The sequence below is a fragment of the Colossoma macropomum genome, unplaced genomic scaffold (genome assembly GCF_904425465.1).
Source record: "Colossoma macropomum unplaced genomic scaffold, Colossoma_macropomum, whole genome shotgun sequence".
In the NCBI taxonomy this organism is placed as follows: domain Eukaryota; kingdom Metazoa; phylum Chordata; class Actinopteri; order Characiformes; family Serrasalmidae; genus Colossoma; species Colossoma macropomum.
Genome location: NW_023495218.1, coordinates 71,622 through 98,882, shown reverse-complemented (window position 1 = coordinate 98,882; position 27,261 = coordinate 71,622). Strand labels below are relative to the sequence as shown.

The window sequence follows — 27,261 nt, the reverse complement described above, 5'->3', positions numbered from 1 at the left end:
TACTCAATCACAAACACCACAGATAATCTACTCAATCACCCACACCACAGATAATCTACTCAATCACACACACCACAGATAATCTACTCAATCACACACCACAGATAATCTACTCAATCACACACAACATAGATAATCTACTCAATCACAAACACCACAGATAATCTACTCAATCACACACACCACAGATAATCTACTCAATCACACACACACCATAGATAATCTACTCAATCACACACACACACACACACACACCACAGATTATCTGCTCAATCACACACACACTCCACAGATTATTTACTCAATCACACACACACACACACACACCACAGATTATTTACTCAATCACACACACACACACACACACACACACACACACACACACACACACACACACACACCACAGATTATCTGCTCAATCACACACACACACACACTCCACAGATTATTTACTCAATCACACACACACACACACACACCACAGATTATTTACTCAATCACACACACACACACACACACACACACACACACACACACACACACACACACACACCACAGATTATCTGCTCAATCACACACAGCTGATGGGAAATTTAAACTGAATTTCCATTGTTGATCCAAGTGATCTGCCCTGTTAGGCATTTTTCTCATATGTGTAGTACTGTGGACTGTGTCCATTTAAGAGTTTTTCAACAGCTATTTCTGTAAATAGAATTACTCTACCTGAAAGAGCGCAGTGGAGGAACAGCATCATCACCCAAACACCCTTCATTCCTGAAACACATGAACAACATTTCAGTTCACTGAACAGAGCAGATCACAATTGTACACACTGAATGACTTTAATGATTTCTGTTCATTCTCTTCATATAATTAACTTCTATAAATCTGCTGCTGGGTTACTGAACTATTTGCAAAGGAAAAAATCATCTCTCCCTATGTCAGCACTGAGCTGTGGATAAGCTTGTGTGTGTGTGTTTGTAAGGGGCACAATATCTATCAGAGGGATGCGCATTTTCACATTCTCACACTCAACTCCGTCACTGAACCAAGGAATAAAGTAAAAGTAATTCCTAAAACTCTGTATAATAAACTCTTTCAGTCTGTAACTTTGCTGCTCATACTTTATTTACTGTTAGTTGATGATGTGGATGAAGTCGTGTCTGTATGTTTCTATTGTGGGACTGTAACAAATGTGATTCTGCTTATCAGGGGTCAAGAGCTACTACAGTTCAAGTCACTTCTAACTTCAATATGCAGAATGTGTGTATGAGTATTGCTGGAGGCTATGCTAACACTACGATAAAAAATAGAGGAGAGCAGACAAATGTTGTTAATAACTCTTCTGCAATCTAAACTCTTAAATATAACTGGTTCTTCAGAAATCTGCTATTGAGTATAAAACATCAAAACATTTTAACTGAGGGTGCTTTAACTGAGATGGGTACAAGGAGCCCTTTCAATGTTTTAAAGAACCTCCACATAATACATCAATTAAGACTTTTCTCCTCAAACTGTACATTAACAGCACAGACAGTTTGTAACATTGCAGTTTGACACTTTTAAAGTATGTGTAAATGTAGCATCTGAAACTATATTAAGATGTAAACAGGCTTTAGCCTCCTCTGCTCTAAACCCCTGTAATTATATTTTTCACATTTGTGCATAACTAAATCTAAACTCACTGCTCCACACGAACTAGTGTTTATGGTGAGTTTAGTATCAACTAGTTATTTACATACTGAGCAGGCGTAGGTGCTGCTGAAACCAATGGAACCACAAAGATAGTACAACCCCATTTCCAACAGCTGTTCTACATGTAAATAAAACAGAATGTAATGCTCTGCAAACCATTTAAACCTTGTGCTTAATTGGAAATGTACAAGGACAGGCAAGCAGGTCAGTTTAGCTCCAAGACTCTATTAATACAGAGCCATGCTGTCGTATTACGTGCAGAATGTAGTTTGGCATTGTCTTGCTGAAATAAGCAAGGCCTTCCCTGAAAAAGACGTGATCTGTGTGGCAGCAAATGTTGCTCCAAAACCTGTATATATCATTCAGCATTAATGACACCTTCACTGATGTGCAAGTCACTCATGCCATGTGTTCTAATGCACCCCCGTACCATCATGGATGCTGATAACGATAGGGATGGTCTTTAGCCTGGAGGATGCGGCATCCATGATGTCCAAAAAGAATCAAATTTGATTTGTCAGATCACAGGACACTTTTCCACCTCACCTCAGTCCATCTTGAATGAGCTTGGGCCCAGAGAAGGTGGTGGCGTTTCTGGGTCCTGTTTATATGGGGTTTCATTTTTGCATGATAGAGTTTCAACTTGCATTTTTAACCTACATCTGTTGCTGTGCGCTTAATAAAACATTTTTAGTAAGTATTTTATACATTATATACTTCATGCTTTCATACAAAGGAAAAATTATCCTTGTATTTTTATTTGCTAAAAAAATTATTGACAGGCTAATATCTGCAGGTATTAATTTCCCAACTAATCCATTAATCAAAGTCATAGTGGACCAACTGATCAATTATGAAAATTGTCATTTTTTGTGGTCCTGCTTGTTATCGTCATGCTAAAGCAAGTGTTTAGTGTACGACACATTAGTTAGCTCTTACTGCGCAAGATATGATTTACAGATTAAACTACAAACTTAGGCCAAACTTGAACAACCCAGTCCAGGCCCCCATTTCAACACTTTAACATGCTCTCAACCACTTCAACTCACCACTCAGATGTGCATCACAATTATATGCATAAGGTGAATAAAATTCATGAATAATTACTTTGTCTGCATTATAAAGCAAATGTACTCCAAAATAGCTGTTTATAAAATGGGTTAAACCATGATCAGGATCTCAAGCTTGAAGTGTTCACAGATGAGGCTCATCAAGGTTTCATCTGCATGTGACGTACAAAACTCCATGCTGCAGAAGAAGAATGTCCAATGCCCAGATACTTCCAACCTCAGAGACCTTCAAACCGCACAAACCTCACCTAAACACACATGTACTACCTTATGGAGGGATGTTATGAATGCTAATATGAAAAATAAATAATTATCCAATAATTGTCTCATGTTGTACTCACATCTGACAATTTAAGTACTTCATATTAATCTGTCTTTGAACAGTGATGACCTCCTTGCACTACAAGATGACACGTGGTGGCATGCACAGACTTTGGGGAGGCATACGAGAATACAATTATAGGCAAAAGTAATGTAATTTGTCATATTCTATATGCATACTTGATTTTCATTACACAAATGTAATATATATTCATGTCCACTTCTCTTACTGCAAGAATCAAAAAGATTTAATTATAATAAATGTTATATTAAATAATTATAGTGGTAAAGTAATACTATGCAAACTATTTATTAAAGCAACATAGTGTTATGTATTATTATTATGGTTGTTGTTGTTGTTGTTAGTAACATCCAGAAACAGAAGTTTGTCAGGTTTGAAAAAAAACTGGAATGGCTCCAAGCTTTGTAACCAATACTACTTTTCTTCCTCTTTTTACTTGTCTGACAGGGGTGTAATTTGAATCGATGTTAGAGATCCGATCACAGAGGTAATTTATTTAATCGGGAGTGACTTCGACTTTTCCGTTCCACTTTGATGATGCAGCAGTTACACTGTGGCACCTGTAACATTAGGCGTGCCAGAATGACACTGCTGCACCATTTAAGGTGGAAAAGAAAATGTGAATAAGTCATTTAGCTCCGAACATAAGAAGCAGTAAAAATAGGCAGTAAAACACAAACATAGCTAGTCATACTTTTCCTTTTCATGACTACAAACTACGTACATCTTTTTCAGTTAAAGAATTGAATTGAGTTAGTTAGCTAGCTAGCTAACTAACACAGGTACGCTAGCTAGCTAACATTAGCTGAATTAATCTAATAAGGATATCCATAGAATGAATAAACTCACCAAACTGCCTTCTTTTTAGCTTGTTAAAGTCTTCTCCAGTTGTAATTTGCATCTTTAAGTCGTCACACGGACAACACCCATTTAACTATTATAAAACTTTATTTCCTGTCATTAGAGTTTCTAAACTTGCCCTCCTCTGTCATGGAAAAACTGAAGTAATGTTCACATACCAAAAATAAAGACAATCTCAAAACTTGTCATAATAACATTAAAATGATGTTGATCATGTTGTATTATCTCTGCGCTAGATGCTGTACTGCCCATTCAAACCCATTAAGGACCAACCTAGGCTAAATGATGTGGGCCCAGTGTGGAGTGAGCCACAAGATCTGCCCTTTGAGAATATCATAATGTATCTGTAGTACACTTTTCCTCCATAAGCGCTCTGATTTATGACAGTTTCTCTTAACCTGCTGTGCATTCTTGTCTTGCTAACAGAATGTAGTTATTTTATGTTGTAAAAGTTAAATATTCATAAAGTAAGACTCCTCTTGTCTAAAACTGACAGGAGGCTGGCCAACACAATGTTGTGTTACCACCAGAGAGACATAGGGAGCAGCCAACCACCAAGTGGCAGAAGGCACCACTAGATCAGTCCCTGCCACAAGAGGGAGACAGAGTGTGGCAACCATTGACTACTTAATCTCCTCCTAAAGAAAGCTCTCTCTGCACCCTGTGCTCAGTTTTGAGTCTGTCATACTGCAAGCTGATGTCTCTCTCTGACAGATGATGTAAGTTTGAAAAAGAAAACACACACACAAATGCCCACACCCACACACACACACACACACACACAGCTATTCTCCAGAAATAAACACAATACAAACTCTTCGTTATGAACATCAATACCTTTCAATCTTTTATGTCAGAATACGGGTGGGGAAAAAGTAATAAATCATTTGTAAGCACATCCAGATAGTCACCTTTACTGAAAACTATAACCTACAACAACTATAAAAAGAAAATGCTTCTCATCTTTATTCTGCTTCTAAATCTCACAGCCTGTGATTTTAGAAATACAGGAATAAATAAATAAATAAATAAATGAACACAGTCTCTCATAATCAGTTGGCGGTATTTCAGGCTCACGGTGCTACTCTCTGAACTCTGATTGTTAGTGTTATTACACTGAAATTCAGACTCACTGCTCTCTCAGGTGAAGATCTGATAACCTGTATTCTTTATCAGATTATAATGTAGAACAGTGTTTTATTTAGTTGATCATGTTAAACAGTGTTAAACTCAGACTCACTGCTCTCTCAGGTGAAGCTCTGATAGCCTGTATTCTTTATCAGATTATAATGTAGAACAGTGTTAAACTCAGACTCACTGCTCTCTCAGGTGAAGCTCTGATAGCCTGTATTCTTTATCAGATTATAATGTAGAACAGTGTTAAACTCAGACTCACTGCTCTCTCAGGTGAAGATCTGATAGCCTGTATTCTTTATCAGATTATAATGTAGAACAGTGTTTTATTTAGTTTATCATGTTAAACAGTGTTAAACTCAGACTCACTGCTCTCTCAGGTGAAGCTCTGATAGCCTGTATTCTTTATCAGATTATAATGTAGAACAGTGTTTTATTTAGTTGATCATGTTAAACAGTGTTAAACTCAGACTCACTGCTCTCTCAGGTGAAGCTCTGATAGCCTGTATTCTTTATCAGATTATAATGTAGAACAGTGTTAAACTCAGACTCACTGCTCTCTCAGGTGAAGCTCTGATAGCCTGTATTCTTTATCAGATTATAATGTAGAACAGTGTTTTATTTAGTTTATCATGTTAAACAGTGTTAAACTCAGACTCACTGCTCTCTCAGATGCGTCTCTGCCCCAGCACAAATCCTCCAGACTGCAGTCCTTCACAAAATAGCGCCGCTGTTAAACGCAGAGGAAAGTTTCTGGTTTCACTGAAGGTGTGAAGTTAACTGGTGTGAACTGGTTTAAGCTGAAGAACAGTCAGAGATTCTGTAACAGAGATTCTAAGGGGAGATGGCAATCATCTGTTGTTTGGCTTTGGGGGAAAAGCATATAAAGCCCTGCTCAGCCAATCAAATCAGACCTCAGATCAAGTTGTGAGCCAATCATGTACAGCCTTGATGCTCTTCTAAGTGTTAGCACAGTTCACTTCATCAAAAGCAAAACAGGTCATGAGCACTGAGCCATCTACTTTACTACTTTACAAAAGTTAGTTTTAATGAACAGATTACTGATCATTGCTATTATAATACACTGTAATACTGATGGTTACAAACTACAGCCATTCAGTCCTGCAGATACTCGCACTACAGGATTGTTACTGCTGCTGTAGTGCTGTAGTAGCATTTAGATACACTTTTACTGTCTCTGATACTGTCTGCTACAAGCTGTTGTGTATTATGAACATACCTTTTACTGCACAGTGTTGATGTTGGCTGGTGTGCAGGTTTGTTAAGTGTGTGCTACTTTGTCCTGCTTCAGCTCATTTTCTGGTATAAAACAATGGAAACTGCTATCAGAGAAGCTGATTTGACATGATTAAGCCCACTTTGGCTAGCTTACGTTAAGTTAAATTGGAGATTCGTGAGATGTTTAGATTGTCATTAAGGTGTTTAAGGCTAATATCTGAGAACACCAGTTGATTATCACACACTTTTCCATGGTATTTAATCTTCTTTGGTCAGACTATCTCTGTTTGGCAAAAGGACCAGAGTTCGACTTGTTTTCTGACCAGGAGTTACATGATGTAGACCAGCCCACACCACAACTCTACACACACTCCTCATCTTCATCTGCAACACTGAGATAACCAAGGTACGTAGTGATGCAATGAAAACTTGCGAATGCTTTTGTCTTAAATGTGACAAAATCATGACCATTAAACGAATGCTAGCTAAATAAATTAAGGTCCTGACAACATTTCTCACTACCTAATGCTCGGATCATCACCCACCTTAAGCAGCTTTTTCATTCTTGTGTTCTTAGTGCCATCCTGTTTTTAAGGAGCTCTTGCCACTCTTTTTCTTATTCACGTATGAAAATTGTGGAAAAAGTAACAAAAGCTGTAGAGCACTGCTTTCACATCATCATGCTGACAATTCTTATTGGAGTAATTTAAGCTGGAATGGGAAATGGGAATAAGAAGCTGTTGTGCTACTACTGTGTTAAATATAGCCACATGGGCTCAGGAGTACTTCAGAAAACCACCATCACTTAACAGAGTCAGCTGCTCCACCAAGAAATGCAACTGGAAACTATTACGCAAAGAGAAAGCCATACATCAATTCTATGCAGAAACACAACTGAGTTCTTTGGGCCCAAGCTCATCTCAGATGGTCCAAAAACAGTAGAAATGTGTGCTATGGTCAGATGAGTCCACATTTCAGCTTATTTTTGGGATAAATGTGTTCTCTATGCTAAACAGAAAATGGACCATCCAGACTTTTATCAGTGAAAGGTGCAAAAGCCCACATCTCTCATGGTATGAGGGAGCATCAGTGCCCACAGAATGGGTGACTTGCTTATGTGTGAAGATACCTTTGACATGGAGGTATATTTTATATTTTAGACAGACATGTTGCCATCAAGATGTCTTCTCCCAGGAAGTCCATGGTTATCTCTTCAAGACAATGCCAGGCCTCATCAAAATCAGATAATGATGATCACAGAGTATTGATCTGCTGAAATCTTGTATCAAGCATGAATGGGCAAAAATTCCACTTACAAAACTGCACCAATTAGCATCCTCATGATTTCAAACGATAAAAAGTGTAATTAAAAGAAAGGGTGATGTAACACAGTGGAAGACATGCCTTTGTCCTAACTATTTTTGAAGGCGTTACATCAATTACTGAATTTATTCATATTTACAAAATACAAATATTTTATTATTAAATAAAATTGGTGATAATCTATATTTCTTCACTCTCCCATTCAAGGCAAAAGAGGGTCAAACATCCAATTGTAGTGTTCATAACCTCTACAGGACATGAATGTATTGGATATAGTCTCATGAGCAGTGTCTCAAAATGACATGCAAATGTCCATGTCCAATGACCCTAGTGAGCAAACATGTTGAATTTGACAGCTGGAAGAGGCACACTTGAAAATATCAGCATAAGTCCTTAAATCTTATACAGTTGGATGAAAATATGGATGACTTTCAGTCTTCCTGCCTATATGCAACTTTAGGGCATGTGTAGGCAATACTGAGGAGAGGTCATCAGTACGTCACTCAGATAGCTCACTGTCTTGCAGTCCTTCAACAGGAACACTCTATTCCTCACAGCTCATGAAAAGCACAAAACAACCTACAGGTTCTAGTAGATGGTCATCGTCACACAATAATACAGTAAAGAGATCTGATGTCTAAGCCCCAACACAACTTACGTATGACTAAAACATGATTAAGTGTGCCTGAATTGATAATTAAAATTATTCTGATAATTAAGATGATTAAAATATATAAATTTGCATGAAAGATGAAGGATACATGAGTGTGGGGGGATCTCTAGTCACTCCAATATCCACTGTCCCTACTGTTCCAGAGACAAGGCTTAGGATTCTGATGCTGTGTCCTGATGGTGTGGCTTGGTAATAAACCCCCTCTTTCCAGGGAGCTGGCTTTGTTCTCCCATCTCACACGGGGTTCAGGTGTCTGTGAGCCTGCACCTCATGCCAAAGTTCAGTTTTCAGAACAGCAATTCCTCTTTTTTTGCAAACCTATAAATAATGAGCTAAACCACAAGTGAGAAAATTCCCAAAAATACAGATAGAAGTGTTAAGATAAAAGATAGAGGTGTTAAGATAAAAGATAGAGGTGTTAAGATAAAAGATAGAGGTGTTAGCTGACTCACTGGCTCATTATAGTCTTGTTAATGGCAGAAAAACATTAAAGGAATATACTTTAAACAGCTGCTAACAGCTTTAGTTTCTGTGTCTGTCTGAGCTTTCAAAGCAGTGAAAACTCAGCAGAGCACAATCTTTTGTGTAGGTCTCAGTAGAGCAGGACCTCACTGGAAAAGCCTTAATTTACCCTAAGATTATAGACCAATTATTACCAGCAATAAATCAGTTACACAAACTCATATTAATAATCTACATAATTGATATTGCAGAGTGACACAAATAAATTTGTTAAACATTCAAACTTCCTGATGTAAAAAAGAGAGGAGTAACTGAACGTGGCCCTGATGTCTAATCTGCCTGGCAGCAGTCCCTGATTGGGTACTGTACTCATTCTAATAGAACAGACTGTTTATGAGCAAAGCTGAATTATCAGATCAAACTAAAAAGAGCTGAAAAATACAGGCTTTGGAAAAAAACATGTTCTAAACCACACATTTTTAAACACTTAAACAAACCAGTCTAGTACGCAGATAAACCTGTAAACATTTTGAGTCACGAGTCAAGTTTAACACTAACATTTTGCATTGTGCCACTCAGCCGTGCTACATGAGGCAACCCAACACAGCTGAATTTGAGCAACTGACCCTCATTTAATGGAAATACTGGCGCAAGGCTAAGAAACTTAGCTAGCTGGTTAGTAGAAGCCTACAGTGGATTGCGAACATAACATTACGGCTTGTAATCATAAATCCACCCCTACAGGTAAACACTGTTCAACATCTAGTGCTGAAAAAAACATTGCATATTTCCACACCATTACAGCAATATAATTAGTTGGCAAGTTAGCCATATTAGCCAAGAAGACTATGGCTGAGCATTGTATCTATGGTTTAGCTAAAGCCAATGACTCAACACTTGAACACTTGTAGTAGCTACCTTGTTTGTTTTAAGCATCACAAATCCACAAATAATAATGTGTAGTTACAAATTGTGAACCTGAACCACACAAAGTTGGAACTGCGCTGTTCTTCGAGTAAGGGCTGTGCGCTGTGAGGCCATGCCAAACAAACAGAAAAAAGGGCTGGAATTCCAACTAAGTGTTTCAGGCAGCTGAGAAAAGTGGTTTCTGTGGGGGAGGGTTTCTCCCTCTGGAGTGAACTTTGAGCTTTGTGACTTTGTAGAATGTTTACATGCACAAAAAGTTACACAACACACTAAAGGAACTCTTTAATAAAGACTGCCAAATTCTGTTATGTTACTCTAATGGAGACTCAAAATGCAGCCATGAGCAGATAATTAATTATAGGAAAGGGTAACATTTTCTTTAGAATATCAAAATAATAACCTATTATTACTATTATTATTATTATTATTATTATTATTATTATTATTATTATCCTTAACACAAACATTGTAAAATGGATAATATTTTCCATTTAGTATATCCACTTAGCATTTCACAACCCTTCCCCATACAGCACCTGCTTTGTCTCCTTCTTCACTAACTCTCGAAAAATCTTGAACAAATGAAATCTAAATACATATCTATCTTTAGGATTAGTTAAGAGAAAACTTCAAGAATAGAAATAAACACAAAACTGAACATGAAGACAACTCAAAATTTTACTTTGAGTATAAACAGATTGTAAATGATCTGACTCAAATGAACAGAGGCTTTTCTTTTTTTTATAAAAAACAAAGAAATAAAATTACACAGACAGACACAGACCCACTCCACTTAGTTCTCCTCTTGGGCCAGGCACAGTAGCACACCACTGAACTATTGCACAGTGTGATGATCTCAGAGAACATGCCAGTTGAGCCTGACCTCCCTTATGCTCCAAATGAGCACTAAGCAATAAAACTATATCCTTATTATTTTGAGAATTTAGAAATGTAAAGAAAAAACATTCATCATTTTTCAGTCAGGCCTTCTGAATGGTCACCTTTATTTAACTGACAAAAGTACAAAGAAATGACCTTTAATGTTTTGGCTAACCAACCTGCCTGTATTATGTAAATACAAACAAATTTTAAATTTGATGCCTGCAAAACACTCAAAAAAGATAAAAAAAAAGTTGGGACAGAAGCAAAACGAGTGAAAAGTTTCTAGAATATTAGGTTACAATGTTTTTAAACAATAAGCAGGTGAATTGGTAACAGGTGAAGGTATGATGATCGGGTGTAAAAGAGCATCCAATAAAGACTCAGATGGGCCATGGCTCACCACTTTGTACCAAACTTTGTGAGAGAGGCCAGATTTCCGTTGAGTTCTCTGGGCCTGAGCTCATCTCAGATGATCTGAAAGACACTGAAAATGTGTGCTGTGGTCAGGTGAGTCCATGTTTCAGCTTGTTTTTCAGAAAAAAAAGATAAACGTCGAGTTCTCTGTGCCAAAGACGAAAGGGACCATCAAGACTTTTATCAGCGAAAGGTGTAAAATTCAAAAAGGCTGTCATGGCATCGGGGGACATCAGTGCCCATGGCATGGATGACTTGCATATGTGTGAAGATACCTTTAATGCAGAGGTTTATATTGGGATTTTAGAGAGGCATAAGTCGCTATTAAGACAATGGCTTTTCCAGGTAAATCCGTGGATATGGAGCAAGACAATGCCAGGGCTCTTTCAGCATGTGCTACAACAGTGTGGCTTCATACACAGTGTGTGTGCTTGACTGGCCTGTCTGCAGTCCAGATATGCCTCCTGTTATCTCTTGTGTTGTCTTATGAATGATAAATGACCCGCCATTATGTTGAACAGCAGAGAAAGATGATCTTTTTTCAAACTGAAAGTTGATGATGTTTCCTAGAGTGACCCCAACATTAGAAAAAGTGACAAATCGCCTTTGTTCACATTTTCAGGAAAACTGTACAACAGCAGGGTACAAAGATTGTCTTAGGGCCATTTTTGGGCCTTAATTCTCTTGTGATCTTAAGATAACACAACTTAGGTCGAGATCACAATACAACTAAGTTGTGATCTTGAAAAAATGACTTTTGTTATCTTGAAATCAAAAGACACTCAACTCAAGTGACCTCACACATGACTCAAGTTCACAGACAAAATAAAATCAATTTCAGACAAAATAAACATTTCTTACAAGTTTTTTTTTTAAATGTCTTCTTGAGAAAGGTCCTAGAAAAGAGTCTACGTCAGACTCATGACGTGTTCTCAAAGCGCAGAACTGTTCTCACCTTTGAGTGTGTGTAGATTCTGTTCTTACCTATGAACAAAGCCCAAATAAGAAAACACTGGTGGATGTCAGAATCTAAGTGAAATCTGGTGGGTTTAAGAAGAAATAGGATCATAAGTATCATGGCCATTTGCATGAGGTTTAAGTTGTGAGTCAAGACAGTCGTCCCCATATCAAGTATGAGAACAAGTGTCTCTTCATCTCACCAGTGGACATTCTGGGGCCTGCTGTACACCAGTCCCCACACCAGACTCTCAAAGCTCTCTGTCTGTCCACTATGGACCAACGAAGACAGTCTTTATGACGCCTGTCAATCAGTCTCTCCAACATCTTCAGCATCCTGTCCTCACAGGCAGGGTTCACTGCAGAAGAAGCTGTTCTCAAAAACTGAGACATGTACAGACGTATCACTAACTACAAAATAGCCACTGTTCCAGAGACCAGGCTTAAGATTTTAATACTGTGTGCTGATAGTGTGGCTGGGTGATGAGTCCCCTCTCTTCAGGGAGCTGGCTATGTTCTCCCTCACACGGGGTTCAGGTGTCCGTGACCTTCTTCCTCATCAAAGTTCAGTTTTCAGAGCAGCAGCTCCTCATAGCACAGCAATAAGCTCACTTTTGAAATCAGTAAATAATGAGCTAAACCACAAGTGAGAAAATCCCCAAAATATAGATATAAGTGTTCAGATAAAAGATGGAGGTGTTAAGATAAAGGACAGAGGTGTTAAGATAAAGGATAGAGGTGTTAGCTGACTCACTGGCCCATTAGAGTGCTGTAAATGACAGAGAAACGCTAATGGAAAATAATTTAAACAGCTGGTAACAGTTTGGGCATTTAAGCTTTCAAATCAGTGAAAACTCAGCAGAGAACAATCTTTTATGTAGGTCTGAGCAGAGCAGGACCTCACTGGAAATGCCTTAATTTAGCTTAAGATTATAGACCAGTGAATAACTGAAAGTGGTCGTGATGTAGCCTAGCAGCAGCCTCTGCCTGGGTACTGTACTCATTCTAATGGAACAGACTGTTTATGAGCAAAGCTGAAATATCATATCAGACCAAGGGGAAAGAAAGAAATACAGGCTTTGAGGAAAAACATGTGTTTTAAATAGTCTAAGCATAAGCCACCTTTTGTTTTAACATACAGATAGTACAGTAAACAGATAAACCCAGTAACCTTTCTTGATCTCCACCAAAATTTAAGCTGAACACAACAATGTTACATGAGGCTAACAAAACAGCTACATTTAAAGGCACAGAGAATGTTTTTCCTTTCTCAGAGCTCAGAGGCTCATAAGCAGGCCTACCTCTGACCTTTGACACCTCAGTTCATACACAGTGGAGTGAAATTACGTTCCTCCAGGAACAACACGGTGCAATAAGGAACAAAGTGTAAATGTGCAGACATAGTGTGCAAACAAAAATTAAGCTAGAAACAAACAATAAATACGATAAATTAAACAGACGTAAGGTAAGGTTGTGAAATAAGGTGCAGAGAATGTTTTTCCTTTCTCGGAGCTCAGAGGCTCATAAGCAGGCCTACCTCTTACTTTGCAACACACACACAAACACACACACACACACACACACACACACACACACACACACACTCTTTATTCGAACTTTCAATTTTACTCCTACATTCATTCTTCATGCCTACACTAAGTTTTTGGGGAATTTCCCCTTTGACACCTCAGTTCATAGTTTCAGTTGTGTTTCATCTATTTCTTTATATACCTCTTTCATTTCTGTAAGGGGTCCTGGCCCTGCGGCAGAAGGTTTATTCCCCATCTCTGGTGGGTTTTTTTAAAAACCAAAATCTCACACACACAGACAGACCCACTCCCCCTGTTACTCCTTTCAGGCCATACACAGTAGCACAGCACTGAACTACTGCATAGTGTGATTATCTCAGAAAACATGGCCAGAGTTTTTTCTTTCCACACAGAAGAGGTGGGCATGAGAGCACCTGCAGGTTTCTTCCCCCTCTAACACAGACTTGGTCACATCAGTTATAGCTTTATGCAAATTATGTGTAAATTAGGCAATTTGGATGTACCATTGCTGATTCATCATTACAAATTAAAACTACAACCCTGTTTACAAAAAAGTTGGGATGCTGTGCAAAATGTAAAACAAAAACAAAATTCAATCATGTGCAAATCATTTAAACCCTCTATTTCATTGAAAACAGTACAAAGACAAGTGTTGAAACAAAGAAATTTTATTGTTTTTGAAAAATATATGCCCATTTTGAATTTGATGCCAAAAACATGTTCCAAAAAAGTTGGGACGGGGGCATGTTTACCACTGTGTTTCATCACCTCTTCTTTTAACAACACTCTGTAAGCGTTTGGGTTTGAGGACACACTGCTGCAGTTTTGATAGTGAAATGTTTTCCTGTTCTCAACAGATCAGGTTCTCCTTTGTGGTATCATCATGAAGTCAAGTCAAGAGGTCCCTCACCTGAGGGACCAGGTGAGGTTCTGAACTATGCACTGATAAGAAGCTGAGTGGTCTCCAAAGAACACAGTGTCCATGATTTCCAAAAAGAATTTAAAATGTTGATTTGTTGGACTACAGGACACTTTTCCACTTCACCTCAGTCCATTTTAAATGAGCTCTGGCCCAGAGAAGGTGGCAGCATTCCTGAATCCTGTTTTTGTACAGATTCTTATTTGCGTTTAAAGGTTTTAATTAGCATTTGTGGATGCAGTGATGAACTGTTTTCACAGTTCAAGAGAGAGAAACTCTGTTCTGTAGGATTCAGATGAAGAGAAGAGACAGAACACAGATCAGAAGTGAAAGACAGAAACATCCAGGATCATCTTACCATCCGTTTTATTGGCTTCATTCATGCTATATAACAGATTATAAATGTGGTGTTAGTAAGTAGAGGTCATGCACATTTCAAAGCACTTACATTCATAGTTTTCACATTTCTTAAAAAAAGGATAAAAACACGAAGGCTGAGGCAGTTCTCTCATTACAGCAAGTTTTATAGTCATACAGTTTATCGCCCCCTAGTGGTGAAGTGTGAAACAAAGCCTGATGCTGCTGGAGCTCTGGGTTAAATACTGTCACTCAGCTGAATCTAAAGCACGTTCATATTGCACTGCTGTTCACCATCAGAATCACTTTGACTAAACACTATCAGCAGCAGAGTTTGGCCCATATGGTGCTAAAAACACAGAACATCTATATTCAGGTCAAACACACATGCAGAACGATACGCGAAACACATATTTTATGGTAGAGGTGGCAATTTGGCAATATTTATCATGCTAAATTTTGTTATTATGATAAACAATATGCTTTTATTGTCATTCCATCTATGTACAAGTACACAGTGGAGTGAAATTACGTTCCTCCAGGAACAACATGGTGCAACAAGGAACAAAAAGTACAAAGTGCGAATGTGCAGACATGGTGTGCAAACAAAAATTAAGCTAGAAAATAATACAATAAATACGATAAATTAAACAGACATTAGACACAGTAAACAGACAGGACAGTGTAGCACCGACACAGCACACATTCTGGACATGAGGTAAGGTTGTGAAATAAGGTGCAGAGATATTTAACATGCTGTGATCTGTAAGTTACGTCAGATAACATACATAAACACAGGAGTTACTGAGGTAGTAAAACAGTGTAAACACAGTGTTAGCAGCAATGATCCAGATAGTGCAAGTAGTGCATCAAAAGAGGTGTGTGTGTGTGAGAGAGAGACAGTGTAGAGTATGTGTTGGCGGGGGGGTTAGTTCAGTCCTTGTGAGTTTAAAAACCTGGTCGCTTGAGGAACAAAGCTGTTGCAGAGTCTGGCAGGGATGGCACGGATGCTCCGGTACCTTCTGCCAGACGGCAGCAGTGAAAAAAGTCTGCGTGAGGGATGGATGGGGACGTTCATGATGTTGGTGGCTTTGCGGATGCAGCGGGTGGTGTTGATGTCCATGATGGAGGGCAGAGAGACCCCGATGATCTTCTCAGCTGTCCTCACTATGCGCTGTTGTGTCTTGCGGTCGGAGGCGGTGCAATTCCCAAACCAGGCGATGATGCAGCTGCTCAGGATGCTCTCCACAGTCCCCCTGTAGAACATGGTGAGGATGGGAGGGGGGAGATGAGCTTTCTTCAGTCTCTGCAGGAAGCAGAAGCGCTGCTGGGCTCTCTTGGCTATGGAGTTGGTGTTGAGGGACCAGGTGAGGTTCTGAACTATGCACTGATAAGAAGCTGAGTGGTCTCCAAAGAACACAGTGTCCATGATTTCCAAAAAGAATTTAAAATGTTGATTTGTTGGACTACAGGACACTTTTCCACTTCACCTCAGTCCATTTTAAATGAGCTCTGGTCCAGAGAAGGTGGCAGCATTCCTGAATCCTGTTTTTGTACAGATTCTTATTTGCATTTAAAAGTTTTAATTAGCCTTTGTGGATGCAGTGATGAACTATTTTCACAGATAGTAACTTTTTTAGAAATGGAGTTGTATTATAATGTAGACTTGAACTGGTTAAAAACCAATACTGAACACAGTGTCACTGGTGAGATTTACTGGTGTCAGCTTTTTGCGCATAAAAATCAACTGAGCGTTTATTGCACTGTCAGTGTTTACAAATGTAATTTCTATCCTGACCCTGCCAGAAGCTCAGTGACTGTATGTGGTGATTGGAGGTGGGATCTTGTAACAACTGTGAGGACAGACACTGTAATGTGCCTGACTGACATTGACTCAAACTGAAAACAGTGTGCTGTTAAATAGGTGCTCAGTGCTGCAGGAGAATCATTCAGAAACTAGCACTGGTGTTAATGGCTCAATATAATCTGCAGCCTTTTGCCATCACCATCAGGAAAATACTGTCAATAAACTGCAAATATAGTTCTGAGTTTGGAGATTTTCTTTTATTTGTTAACTGTTAACAGTAAATCATTTAGTAGCTGATACGAGTGTGTAATTTTGCATCTGCACAGCAGAACCCATTTCATGAATGTTATTGTAGGAATTAGCTATAATAGATACACCATTGAAAAGTTTGAAAGCTGTATTTTCCATGAAATGAAACCTATTTGGCTTCAGATAAATGTATAAATTTTATAATTATATATATAATATTTAATTATAAATGCCAGTGCTGTGTGTCTGCACAGGTTTTAAATGATCAGTAGGAATAAAAAAATTGGATGTGTCCACAATGATGACCAGAGCTGTAGACTGATCTGTATAATATGACAAATTTCAAGAATACCTTGAACATGATTTCAAGCAGATAATTATATTAAATTATCATTTTAAATTTTTACTTAGCATTCACTAAAATAAATAAAGTATTGAATAAAACATAAAAATACATGACAAGTTTTGGATGCACTTTATGAAGTCAATTTATTAGCCATTATTACCATGACTTGTGACTTCCTGTGTGTCAGAAAGCATCAGGCACCAGTGTGTAGCCAAACAAGCAGTACTCACAAAAGATCACTACACTTACGCAAATGAGATGATTTACTAAACTTATCATGCCTCCGTAATTTACCAGTGTCTCGATGAAAAAAAAATCACTGAAGATTTTTCTTATTCTCTAAAAATTTTAAGTGCTATTGTTCGATAATTAATGTGCTTCTCCCACAAATGGTTGATCATCTTTGCTGTTTTAGCTTTAATGCCCCATAGAAATCAGTTCAGTGTGTTGCTCTCTGATATTGAGCTGACGTTGATTCCTGGCATGAATTTATGATGCAATCAACTAAACCAGCTATAATTTAATTGTAGCGTAGCCTCATATATGCAAGGTATTAAATGAAATAGGTGAATAACACTGGAACAGGTTCAATCAAAGAGCTGAAGCAGTGAACCAACAGTCCAGTGTACAGTGGAAAAAAACAGTTATAGAGTCCTTGTTCATAGTCAAAGTATCAAAAATGCTACCTGAGTATTTTTCTTTCTGTTCACATACACATGTTAAATTTAGTCTGATTCAATGCAATGTTGTCCGAATGTGTGTGTGTGTCCAGTATTGCGGAGTTGTAGATCTCCCTCTCCCTCTCTCTCTTCCAGTGGTGCTGGAAGTTTGTTGTTTTTAAATTGTGCACAAATACATTCCACTGAAACACATTTAAGACTTTAATTAATTCATCTCCCCCTGATTAGTCTGTCTGCCTGTGCTATTTTTGTGGTGATATGCGTTGTGTGCATTAACCATGCGTGTGATCTGCTTATCTACTACAATACCCATGATCCCTCAGCAAAAAGACTAATGAAATTTAATTGACTCTGTGGTCTTTTAGTGAACAGTGAATAGAGAATAACTCCTATAACCATGTTGGAGTGAGCTCATGACACTTCTATTTGGATTTTTATTAGAGGATCTGAAAGAAGCTGTGATCAGAGTAAGATGATCAGCTGAGGGTTTAAAGAGAGAGAAACTCTGTTCTGTTAGATTCAGATGAAGAGAAGAGACAAAACACAGATCAGAAGTGAAAGACAGAAACATCCAGGATCATCTTACCATCCGTTTTATTGGCTTCATTCATGCTATATAACAGATTATAAATGTGGGGTTAGTTAGTAGAGGTCATGCACATTTCAAAGCACTTATTTTCATAGTTTTCACATTTATTAAAAAAGGATAAAAACATGAAGGCTGAGGCAGTTCTCTCATTACAGTAAGTTTTATAGTCTTACAGTTTATCGCCCCCTAGTGGTGAAGTGTGAAATGAAGCCTGATACTGCTGGAGCTCTGGGTTACAGACTGAATCTAAAGCACGTTCATATTGCACTGCTGTTCACTATCAGAATCACTATGACTAAACACTATCAGCAGCAGAGTTTGGCCCATATGGTGCTAAAAACAGAGAACATCTATATTCAGGTCAAACACACATGAAGAATGTAGACGATACACGAAACACATATTTTATGGTAGAGGTGGCAATATGGCAATATTCTTCAAGCTAAATTTTGCTATTATGGTAAACAATATGCTTTTCTGAGTATATTGTGGACATCATCTGTAATTAAAGAACACTGACCAACTGCATGTTTCAGCATAAAGACAGCATAATCAGTCCTGTTTAACTGGATTTAGTGCAGTGCACTGCGGGAAATGCTGAATATATTCATTGTATGCACAGTTTTGACAGCAGTCTTTAAATGACGCTGCTAGTGCGTTATATCTGTACCCAAATACCATGAATCACATCATGTATCATTCAAATGTGTTGGTATTGTGATATTTTTGTCATATTGTTCACACTCTAGTTCATAGTGTTACAAACCAGCAGAAACACACACACACACCAGAGGAGTTTATGTAAATGCAGTATGAGCTGTATGTACAGTCCTTCATTGGTGGTGTTAGACTGAGCTTTAGGTTAAGCTTTAGGAAGTAAAGAGAGACAGTGATGGAAAGACTTGAGTGAAAACATATAGATATGCAAGTTGGCAGAGGCGCTTGTGAGTAAATACACATGCCTGACAGAAAGAGATGATGTAAAAGATGTGGAGTCAATGCATGAAAGCACATCAGGAGCAATCCAGAACCATCACCATCCCAGTCCAACACAAAAAGACCCAGAAGTGGTGAAATCAACCTCATTCCTTATCATCCTTCTGATGAAAATAAAGACACACTGGAGATGCTGAGGCTACAAATGGTGGAAGAGTTCAAGAAAACTATGGCATGATTCTCATCCATCAGCACATATAGCACACCTTTGCACTTAGGTGTAAAGAGACTCTGAATTCTATTCCTCTCATTGCAAAGATGAAAGACAGACAGCCTGGCCTCTTTCATAAAGCCCACGTGAGTAGAAACATGAGACATTCCATAAAAAACAAAGTAGAAATATTGTCATACAGCCCATTTCACAGCTGTGACAGAACTCGGCTTGGCATTAAGATTTTTGTAAAGTGCAGTCTAAAACTGACACAAATTTACGAATGAACCATTAATATTTTTAAAATGCTTGCCAGAAAGTACTTTACATCACAGAAGACAACAGGAATACTTAGAGAAGAAGGCAGATCTTCTGAGGGCATATGAGGAGCAGGTAAGACTGTTGTACAACATTGTATTAAAATGATTGTAAACATGTGTGAATGTAAACTTACACAAGCTCAGATCAGATAAGAACGACAAAAGCACAGCAAGACCAGCATCCCACATATTTAGGGGGTGTGCTCTAATGTGAGAGGTTTGATTGACAGGTCACTGAAGGTACAGTCATTTGTGCACAGGAAGTCACAGGAAAAGCATGCAGACTAGTAAAGACACACTGTCCTCAGATCTCTGTGCTGGTTTGGTGTTTGTTCAGATTCTGTAAGACAGAAACAGAACAGAATGATCAGACATGAACTCTCATCACCGTCACACCATCAACTAAGAGCTCCTTCTTTAAACACTCTCTAACTTTAATTGAACTCTATTAACACTGTATAAACTCCTCATCTCACTCAGACTGGAGTCACAAACTGGAACTTTATAATGACTACAAATCATGCATCTCGCTGATGTTTTGCATTGATTGCATTGCCAAGAGGAATGGACAAAAAACTGAGCTCTACTGACGCTCACAATTTTATTTTTTTACAATCTATTTTAGAAAAATAAAATACTAAACAATCAGAAAATCAGCTGTTTTTCACAGAGAGATAAATGACAATAGAATTAATGATACAAACTGATACAATGATACAAATTTCTAATTTGTCTAATTTGTTTACTTTTACATTATTATCTTTGCTAAGTTATCTATATATCATTACTACTGTACTCCACATACTACTAACTAACATCATAAGCTTCCAGATATTAAATGCTTGAGGATCAAGGGTAAGAATGTTTTAATAAATGTGCTATTTAAATAAAGTAAAAATGCATTAGCTTTTATGCAGTTCTGAGTTGTAAACCTCTAATACATCAAAAATATCTGTGTAATAAAAATCACTATTATGTCCAGTTTGTCACAAGCCCAGCATAAATAATTAACTATGGCTGGACTTTTGGAATATACCCTACTGTAACACTTGAGAAGAGTGCTGGTTCTTGAAGTAATTCTTTTGGCAAGCTTTTGCTATTTTTTCTCCATGGCTGAATAACCCTAGACCCCAACAGGTCTAGTTCAACCCCTCCAGTGTTCAATGCAGAGTTACACCCTTATCATGCAACCACTGTTCTGCTTTGTGTTGTATGTTGTTCATGTGCATCAGTAAAGCAACACTCTGGGGACTGAAGAACGAGGAATGTGTTTTACATACCACAGTACAACTTTATATATGATGTAGCTAGCACTGATGAAGAACAGCAAAAGCTGTTGTCATGTTAAATTGTAGCTGGCTGTTCTTGACCTTAATTTTGTTCGCTGTTTGACATCTTCAGTATGGCACATTAAAATAACTGAACTAGTATACAGCAGCAAAATGTTCTTTTGTTTATTTTTGATTATTACTTAAGAAGTAATTTACTTAAGAATTAGAGATGTGAACTGGATTTGTTCTGCAGGAGAATTCTGTGTCTCTCTTTGTTTATCTTCTAAAAGTTCTGAGACTGCTACTCCTTCTGTTGTGCTGTGGCTGCATGTGCTGTGTGTGTGTTTACCTGCTCTGATCCACTCAGTGGAGGGAGTGGTTTGGTCAGACTGTGACAGTGTATTGGGAGTTTGTGAAAGCAAAGCTGATCTATGGTGAAGCTGCAACTAGTTTAATCAAATTGCAGTAACAGTAATTAAACATGGCAGTTAATGAATACAGCTGCATGTCTAGCTTCCACACTGGCCTCCAAACTGCATGAGGCTGATGGAGCTGCAGGCTGAGACTGTGTGAGCTGTTTGTGGTTTTACAGTGAGCATGGAGAGAAGCTAGCCAGCTAATTTTCCAGTTCTACCTTAAATAGTCCAGCAGTTGTGATGCCTGAAGTGCCAGAAAGTAAATGCTGCACCATTTAAGGTGGAACGAGAAAATTTGAACAAGAACCTGGTGAATATCTGACTTCAGCTTCATATTATGAAACAATTAGCGGTGGTCGATAATAAATATTTGTCTTATACACCCTCTTTGATAGCATATGATGCCCTAAATGTAACTAAAGCCCAGCAGTGAGGTTGCTGAACTATTCCCTTTTCTGCTATCACTGAAGACAGGCTGGGTTGCCTACAGAGCACCACTAGTAGCTGTTAATGAAGTAATGTTTTAATTTTAAAGTTGTCCCATTTCGTAGGGCAAGATTTCAACCACTAACCAATGTAACTCTGTTCCAAGGGGTTAGAGTGAAACTCAAAAACAAGGGTAGGGGTAAAAAGAAGGAAGGGGTTAGGCCAAAGACTCCAACTGCACAATGCTGCCTGTGTGTGTTTGTATATATTGCTGCTGTTGGAACAAAACCTTGTATCTCCATTTTTTTCGTTTTTCAGTTTTTCAGTTCATGAAGAATGGACCAAAAGAAATGAATCAAAATGACTTAGAACAAAGTCTGGTTTCATTGACTGACATTAAAAGTAAAATATTTTTTTCCTTCTCCTGTAAAGTTAGCATTTTGGAGATACAAGGTTTTGTTCCGACAGCAGCGATATAGTGATATTAGGTCAGTAACTCACTCTAGTTTCTCTAATTTACAGTCCGGATCCTTCAGTAGATCAGACAGCTTCTTCACTCCTGAATCTCCTGGTTTATTGCCGCTGAGGTTCAGTTCTCTCAGATGAGATGAGGGATTTGATTTTAGAGCTTCAATCAGAGCATCACAGCCTTCCTCTGTAATACTGCAGCTCCACAGCCTGCACAAACACAATACACAATGAAGTAACAAGAAATACAGAGACTAAAGACCATAACACACACACACACAAACACACACACACATGCACAAACCAACTAAAAGAGGTAATAAATAAGATAAACCTTTGGGTTATAGTCTAATAAGTAAAGTCTAATTCTTGATTTTGAGGAAGCTCCTTTAAGTTTGACACCAATTATTTAATAGGGACACTATAATAATAAAAAAAAACAGTTTCTTTGCAATCATTTGGCCGATTCAGTTGAAACTTTGTGGCCTCTCTATTGGCCATTTTATAAACAAGAAAAACTCAATAATTGGTATGGCCACCATGAGCCAATAAGCTTTCAACAGGCATTTGGAGGGCTTAGCACTGGCGAATCATCTCAGCAATTTGATGTGTCTATATAGGCACTCTCTAAAAGCCTATCAAGTTTGACTCTAGTTAGCCATGAGGTGACATTCTTTAATAAAGAAATCCTATTAATTTTATCTTGAATAAAATAAACCACTTCAACTCCTGTCAAACATTGATCCTGACATTTTTTTAAATAAAAGTCTTTAAAAATTCTACAGTCAAAATTCTACAAAACTTTTCTACAGTTGTTCAAAGATTGAAAAATTAGCTTTATGAACTAGTCTATGGATTTTAAACAAATTTTCTCAAACTTGGTCTTAAACCAATTTATGGAGTCTGTAGTTGAACAACTATTTTTAAAAATCTTCATGTTAATGCACAGAATGGCCACAAAACATCAATGTATTCAAGCATGCAAATGTTCATTTAAAATGGCATCAACAGGTCCCTACAATGTGTAACCTAGTTTAACTTAAAATGTCTATTTGTCAATTGGCTAAAATGTCATTATTTCTGTCTATGATTTGAAACAAAGAAAAAATGTATAAAGAGAACATCATATTAAAACTTAATAAATAAAAAAAATATGTTTCAACATTGCACAGAAAACATGGCAATTTGACTTAAACCCATCTTGGTCGCAAAACCAGGCAGGAGTATATTTTTGGTCACTAGAAAGAGCTTCAGTAGTAACTAAAATTGCAAATTTAAAACAAATACATATTTTTTACTTGAGGCACAGAAAGTTTCTGAATGTTTGTAGTGCACTGAGCCTGCCAATATTGCAAGTACAAGTCTTTTAAAAAAACTCCTGTTTTCCAGTGTACTCAGAGTTTGAAATGTAAATTTTTCATGCTACTCCCTTGATTTTATTGTTTCCTCTCAAACTTGGTCTTGATCTCTATGGCAAGTATTATTTAGAAATTATTTTATGATATGAATTAATCAGTCTGGCCAGGCTTGTACTGATTCAAGGGGTTATGAATTCCTCAGCGATGCTGTGATTGTGACCAAATTTGGTTTGTATGTACACAAAAATAGCCTTTAAGGTAGGCTTTAAAATTTGGCTTCAGTTGGTTTCAGCTGTTCACTGCAGTGCTCAATCTAATCCCAATACACTAAAATATCATGATATCTCTAAGATTAAAGCAAGAAAATAATAATGGGTACTAACAACACAACTCAAAGATTTAAAACTTTGCAAATATGTTTAAATTTGCAAATCGATTTAAACTTATGATCACTAAATTATGAAATTTTGCAATATTGTGCCCAGTCACTAGATGGATAACATAGATAACATTAATTGCAAATATTGTACTTTAAAACAGACAAAATCTTATGGTATTTATCTTGTGGAAAAACAAAATGGCCCATTTCATTCCACTGAGTTTGACAATTTTGCAATTACAAGCCTTTAAAACCGTTACAGTTGTTCCACAATTGATACAAGTTTGAAAATAGATGCTTTCTTACCAATCCTTGAATTTTAATCAAAATTACTTCAACTCAAATTACCTTATTTGGTTTTAAAACAAACAATCTGTGAGTCTGAAGATAAATGATTATTAAAAACATTGACATTTAAGCACAGTGTCACTGCAAGATTTGGTAAAACTTTATTTGGATGGTCCACTGTAGATTCTTTGTAAATGTTCAGTATATCTTTAAGTAACCTTCAACTAAACAGTCATTAAATGCAACTGATTGTGAAGTTAAGTTTTACTTGGATGGTCCATTGTAGGTGCTTTGTAAATGCTCAGTTGGCCTTTAAGTAACAATCAACTAAATATCTATTAAATTCAACTGAACTTCAAGTTCAATGTGAAAGAATATATTAAATCTAACCCTAACCCTAAACCTAACCCTCACTTTAGCCTCAAGGCAAAACCTACACCTTCTCCTAACCCTAACCCTAGTCATAATTTTGTTGATAATCAACTGAACATCACCACAAAGTGTGTTAATGATTTAAGTCTCTGTAGAGCATCTATAGGGGACCATCCAAATAAAGTGTGACCCAAGATTTGAACAAATTTGTGTGACCTGGCTTATTCTGACTTAAATGGCTACAAATACACCAGTGATTCTCTGACTATAGCTGAATTTGTAACATATGTGCAGAAAGACAAACTGAAGATGGATTATGGAATAATTTTCAATTGTACTAGGAGCTAGTTCCTTGAATGGTGCATGGTTCCTCATCACTCCTTACAAATAAATTGTCTCAAAAAAGGCCTCTTGTGTCTTACCATGATGTTAATGAAGACCGATAGTGCTTGGATTATGATTGCCACTTTGTGGCTCTATTTCTCTTTGCATTTACAGTATTTATTCAACAAATGTGTTTAATAAGGAAAAAAAAAACACATCTTTTTATCCACAAAAACATCACTTTTATTTAATATTTGTTGTTCTTTTTAAGTATATTTTTTTCAATATGTCAAAATAAATAAAAATCTCCACAATCATCACAGTACTGAGAAACTACTCTTTACTGAAAATATGGATAATGTCAAAATCACATAATTTTTGGAAGTATGGAGCCAAAAATTCAGTGAAAGTCTCTACATTTAAACAAACCTCAGCTTACAAAAGTAAAAAGTAAATAATTTATCAGACAAAATAAAGACTCAATATATGCTTATACACTTTGAAGAAAACATCACATTTTAATGCTGTGCAGGAGCTAATCACATTCTGCTAAAACTAGACCAGCAAGAGTGATTTACCTTAAACCTTTTATACTGAAAATGTCTGTAATGTTAGATGTTATTTACACAACATTGGTAAACTACATATTGCACACATATTTCCACAATAGTCCAACGTTATTATGGGTGAATGTATTATATAGATAGAATAATTAATAGATTAAAGAATACAAATACTTCAAATAATACTGCACAGTGCTCTGTGTGTGCATGTGTGTGTAAAGTCAGTAACTCACTGTAGTTTCTCCAGTTTACAGTGTGGATTCTTTAGTACATCAGAGAGCTCCTTCACTGCTGAATCTCCTGCTTTATTGTTGTTCAGGTTCAGCATTCTCAGCCTTGATGAGTGGTTTGATTTCAGAGCTTCAAACAGAGCACCACAGCCTGCCTCTGTAATACCGCACTCAGCCAGCCTGCAGAGAGAAGAAAAAATGTCACACTTATGGCCCAAAACACCCCCCCCCCACACACACACACACACCCGCACACACAATACAAAATATTGAGTGGCACACAGGTTAAATAGCATTGCAAAAGAACACATACATACAGAATACACAATGAAGTAAGGAGTAAACATTAAACACAAAAACAAAAAAATAAGCACTGAATAACACTGATTTATACTTTGTGCTCTTTCTATCTCACACACATACACATCAACAAACAGAGAAAAGTGCTGTTTTGTGATGTTGTAAAAAGTGCTGTACAAATACTAAACACCTGAAATTAACTGATTTGGGCCATTGTGAATGTTGGTGTCCATACTCATGCCACTCCTGTTCCCTACAAAACTGCCCAAAATCACCACATTCCTGGAAACATCATATTACATTCTCCTGTTACAGGAAGCATTTGGTTGCTCTTGCTCTTGACACAAGACACGTGAAGCTCCACCATGTCAAACTGCTGCTTATGCAACATCACTGAAGAGCATTACATGCTTTGAGAATGCTAACTGCTAATTTGTTTATATCAGCTAACAGATGCCTGTGTTGGCAATTATAGTGCTGGGTGATGGAGAGGAATGGAGGACCACCTTACCCACCCAGAAAGAGAGAACAGTTATGATCTCTTGCACTCCTGGTTATGGATGGCTGTGGCATCACCAGAATTCAGTTTTATACAGTTAAAAATTAATGGCTCATCTAAAAAGTAACCAGTGTGTGCATAAAAAGGTCTGAAAGCACAAAGATAAGACATAACTATGAACACTGAGGTACAAGTATGTAGATACAAAGTAGCATGGATCAAAGTGCATAATAACAAATCTTAAAAAACAGCAACAAAGTACAATCACTTAAGGATTTCCCCCTTGCATTTTACAAATCAGAACATCTCCCCAATCATGTTCAGATGTTCAAAACCAGTGGTTCCTAGTGGTTTCAAGGAAGAAAACTTGTATGTGTGTATATAAACATGTATATAGATGTGTGTGTGTGTGTGTGTGTGTGT

The 27,261-nt window shown here is 37.4% G+C and overlaps 1 protein-coding gene across 1 annotated transcript in view; it reads right to left on the bottom strand.

The window, feature by feature from the left end:
* The window catches only part of LOC118801193 (ribonuclease inhibitor-like), a 95,676-nt gene that overhangs the window by 47,808 nt on the left and 20,607 nt on the right, over positions 1-27,261 (bottom strand). Inside the window, exon 5 of the mRNA XM_036561367.1 lies at positions 22,559-22,735. Coding sequence (XP_036417260.1) covers positions 22,559-22,735 — 177 coding nt within the window. The remainder of the gene's footprint in view (positions 1-22,558; positions 22,736-27,261) is intronic.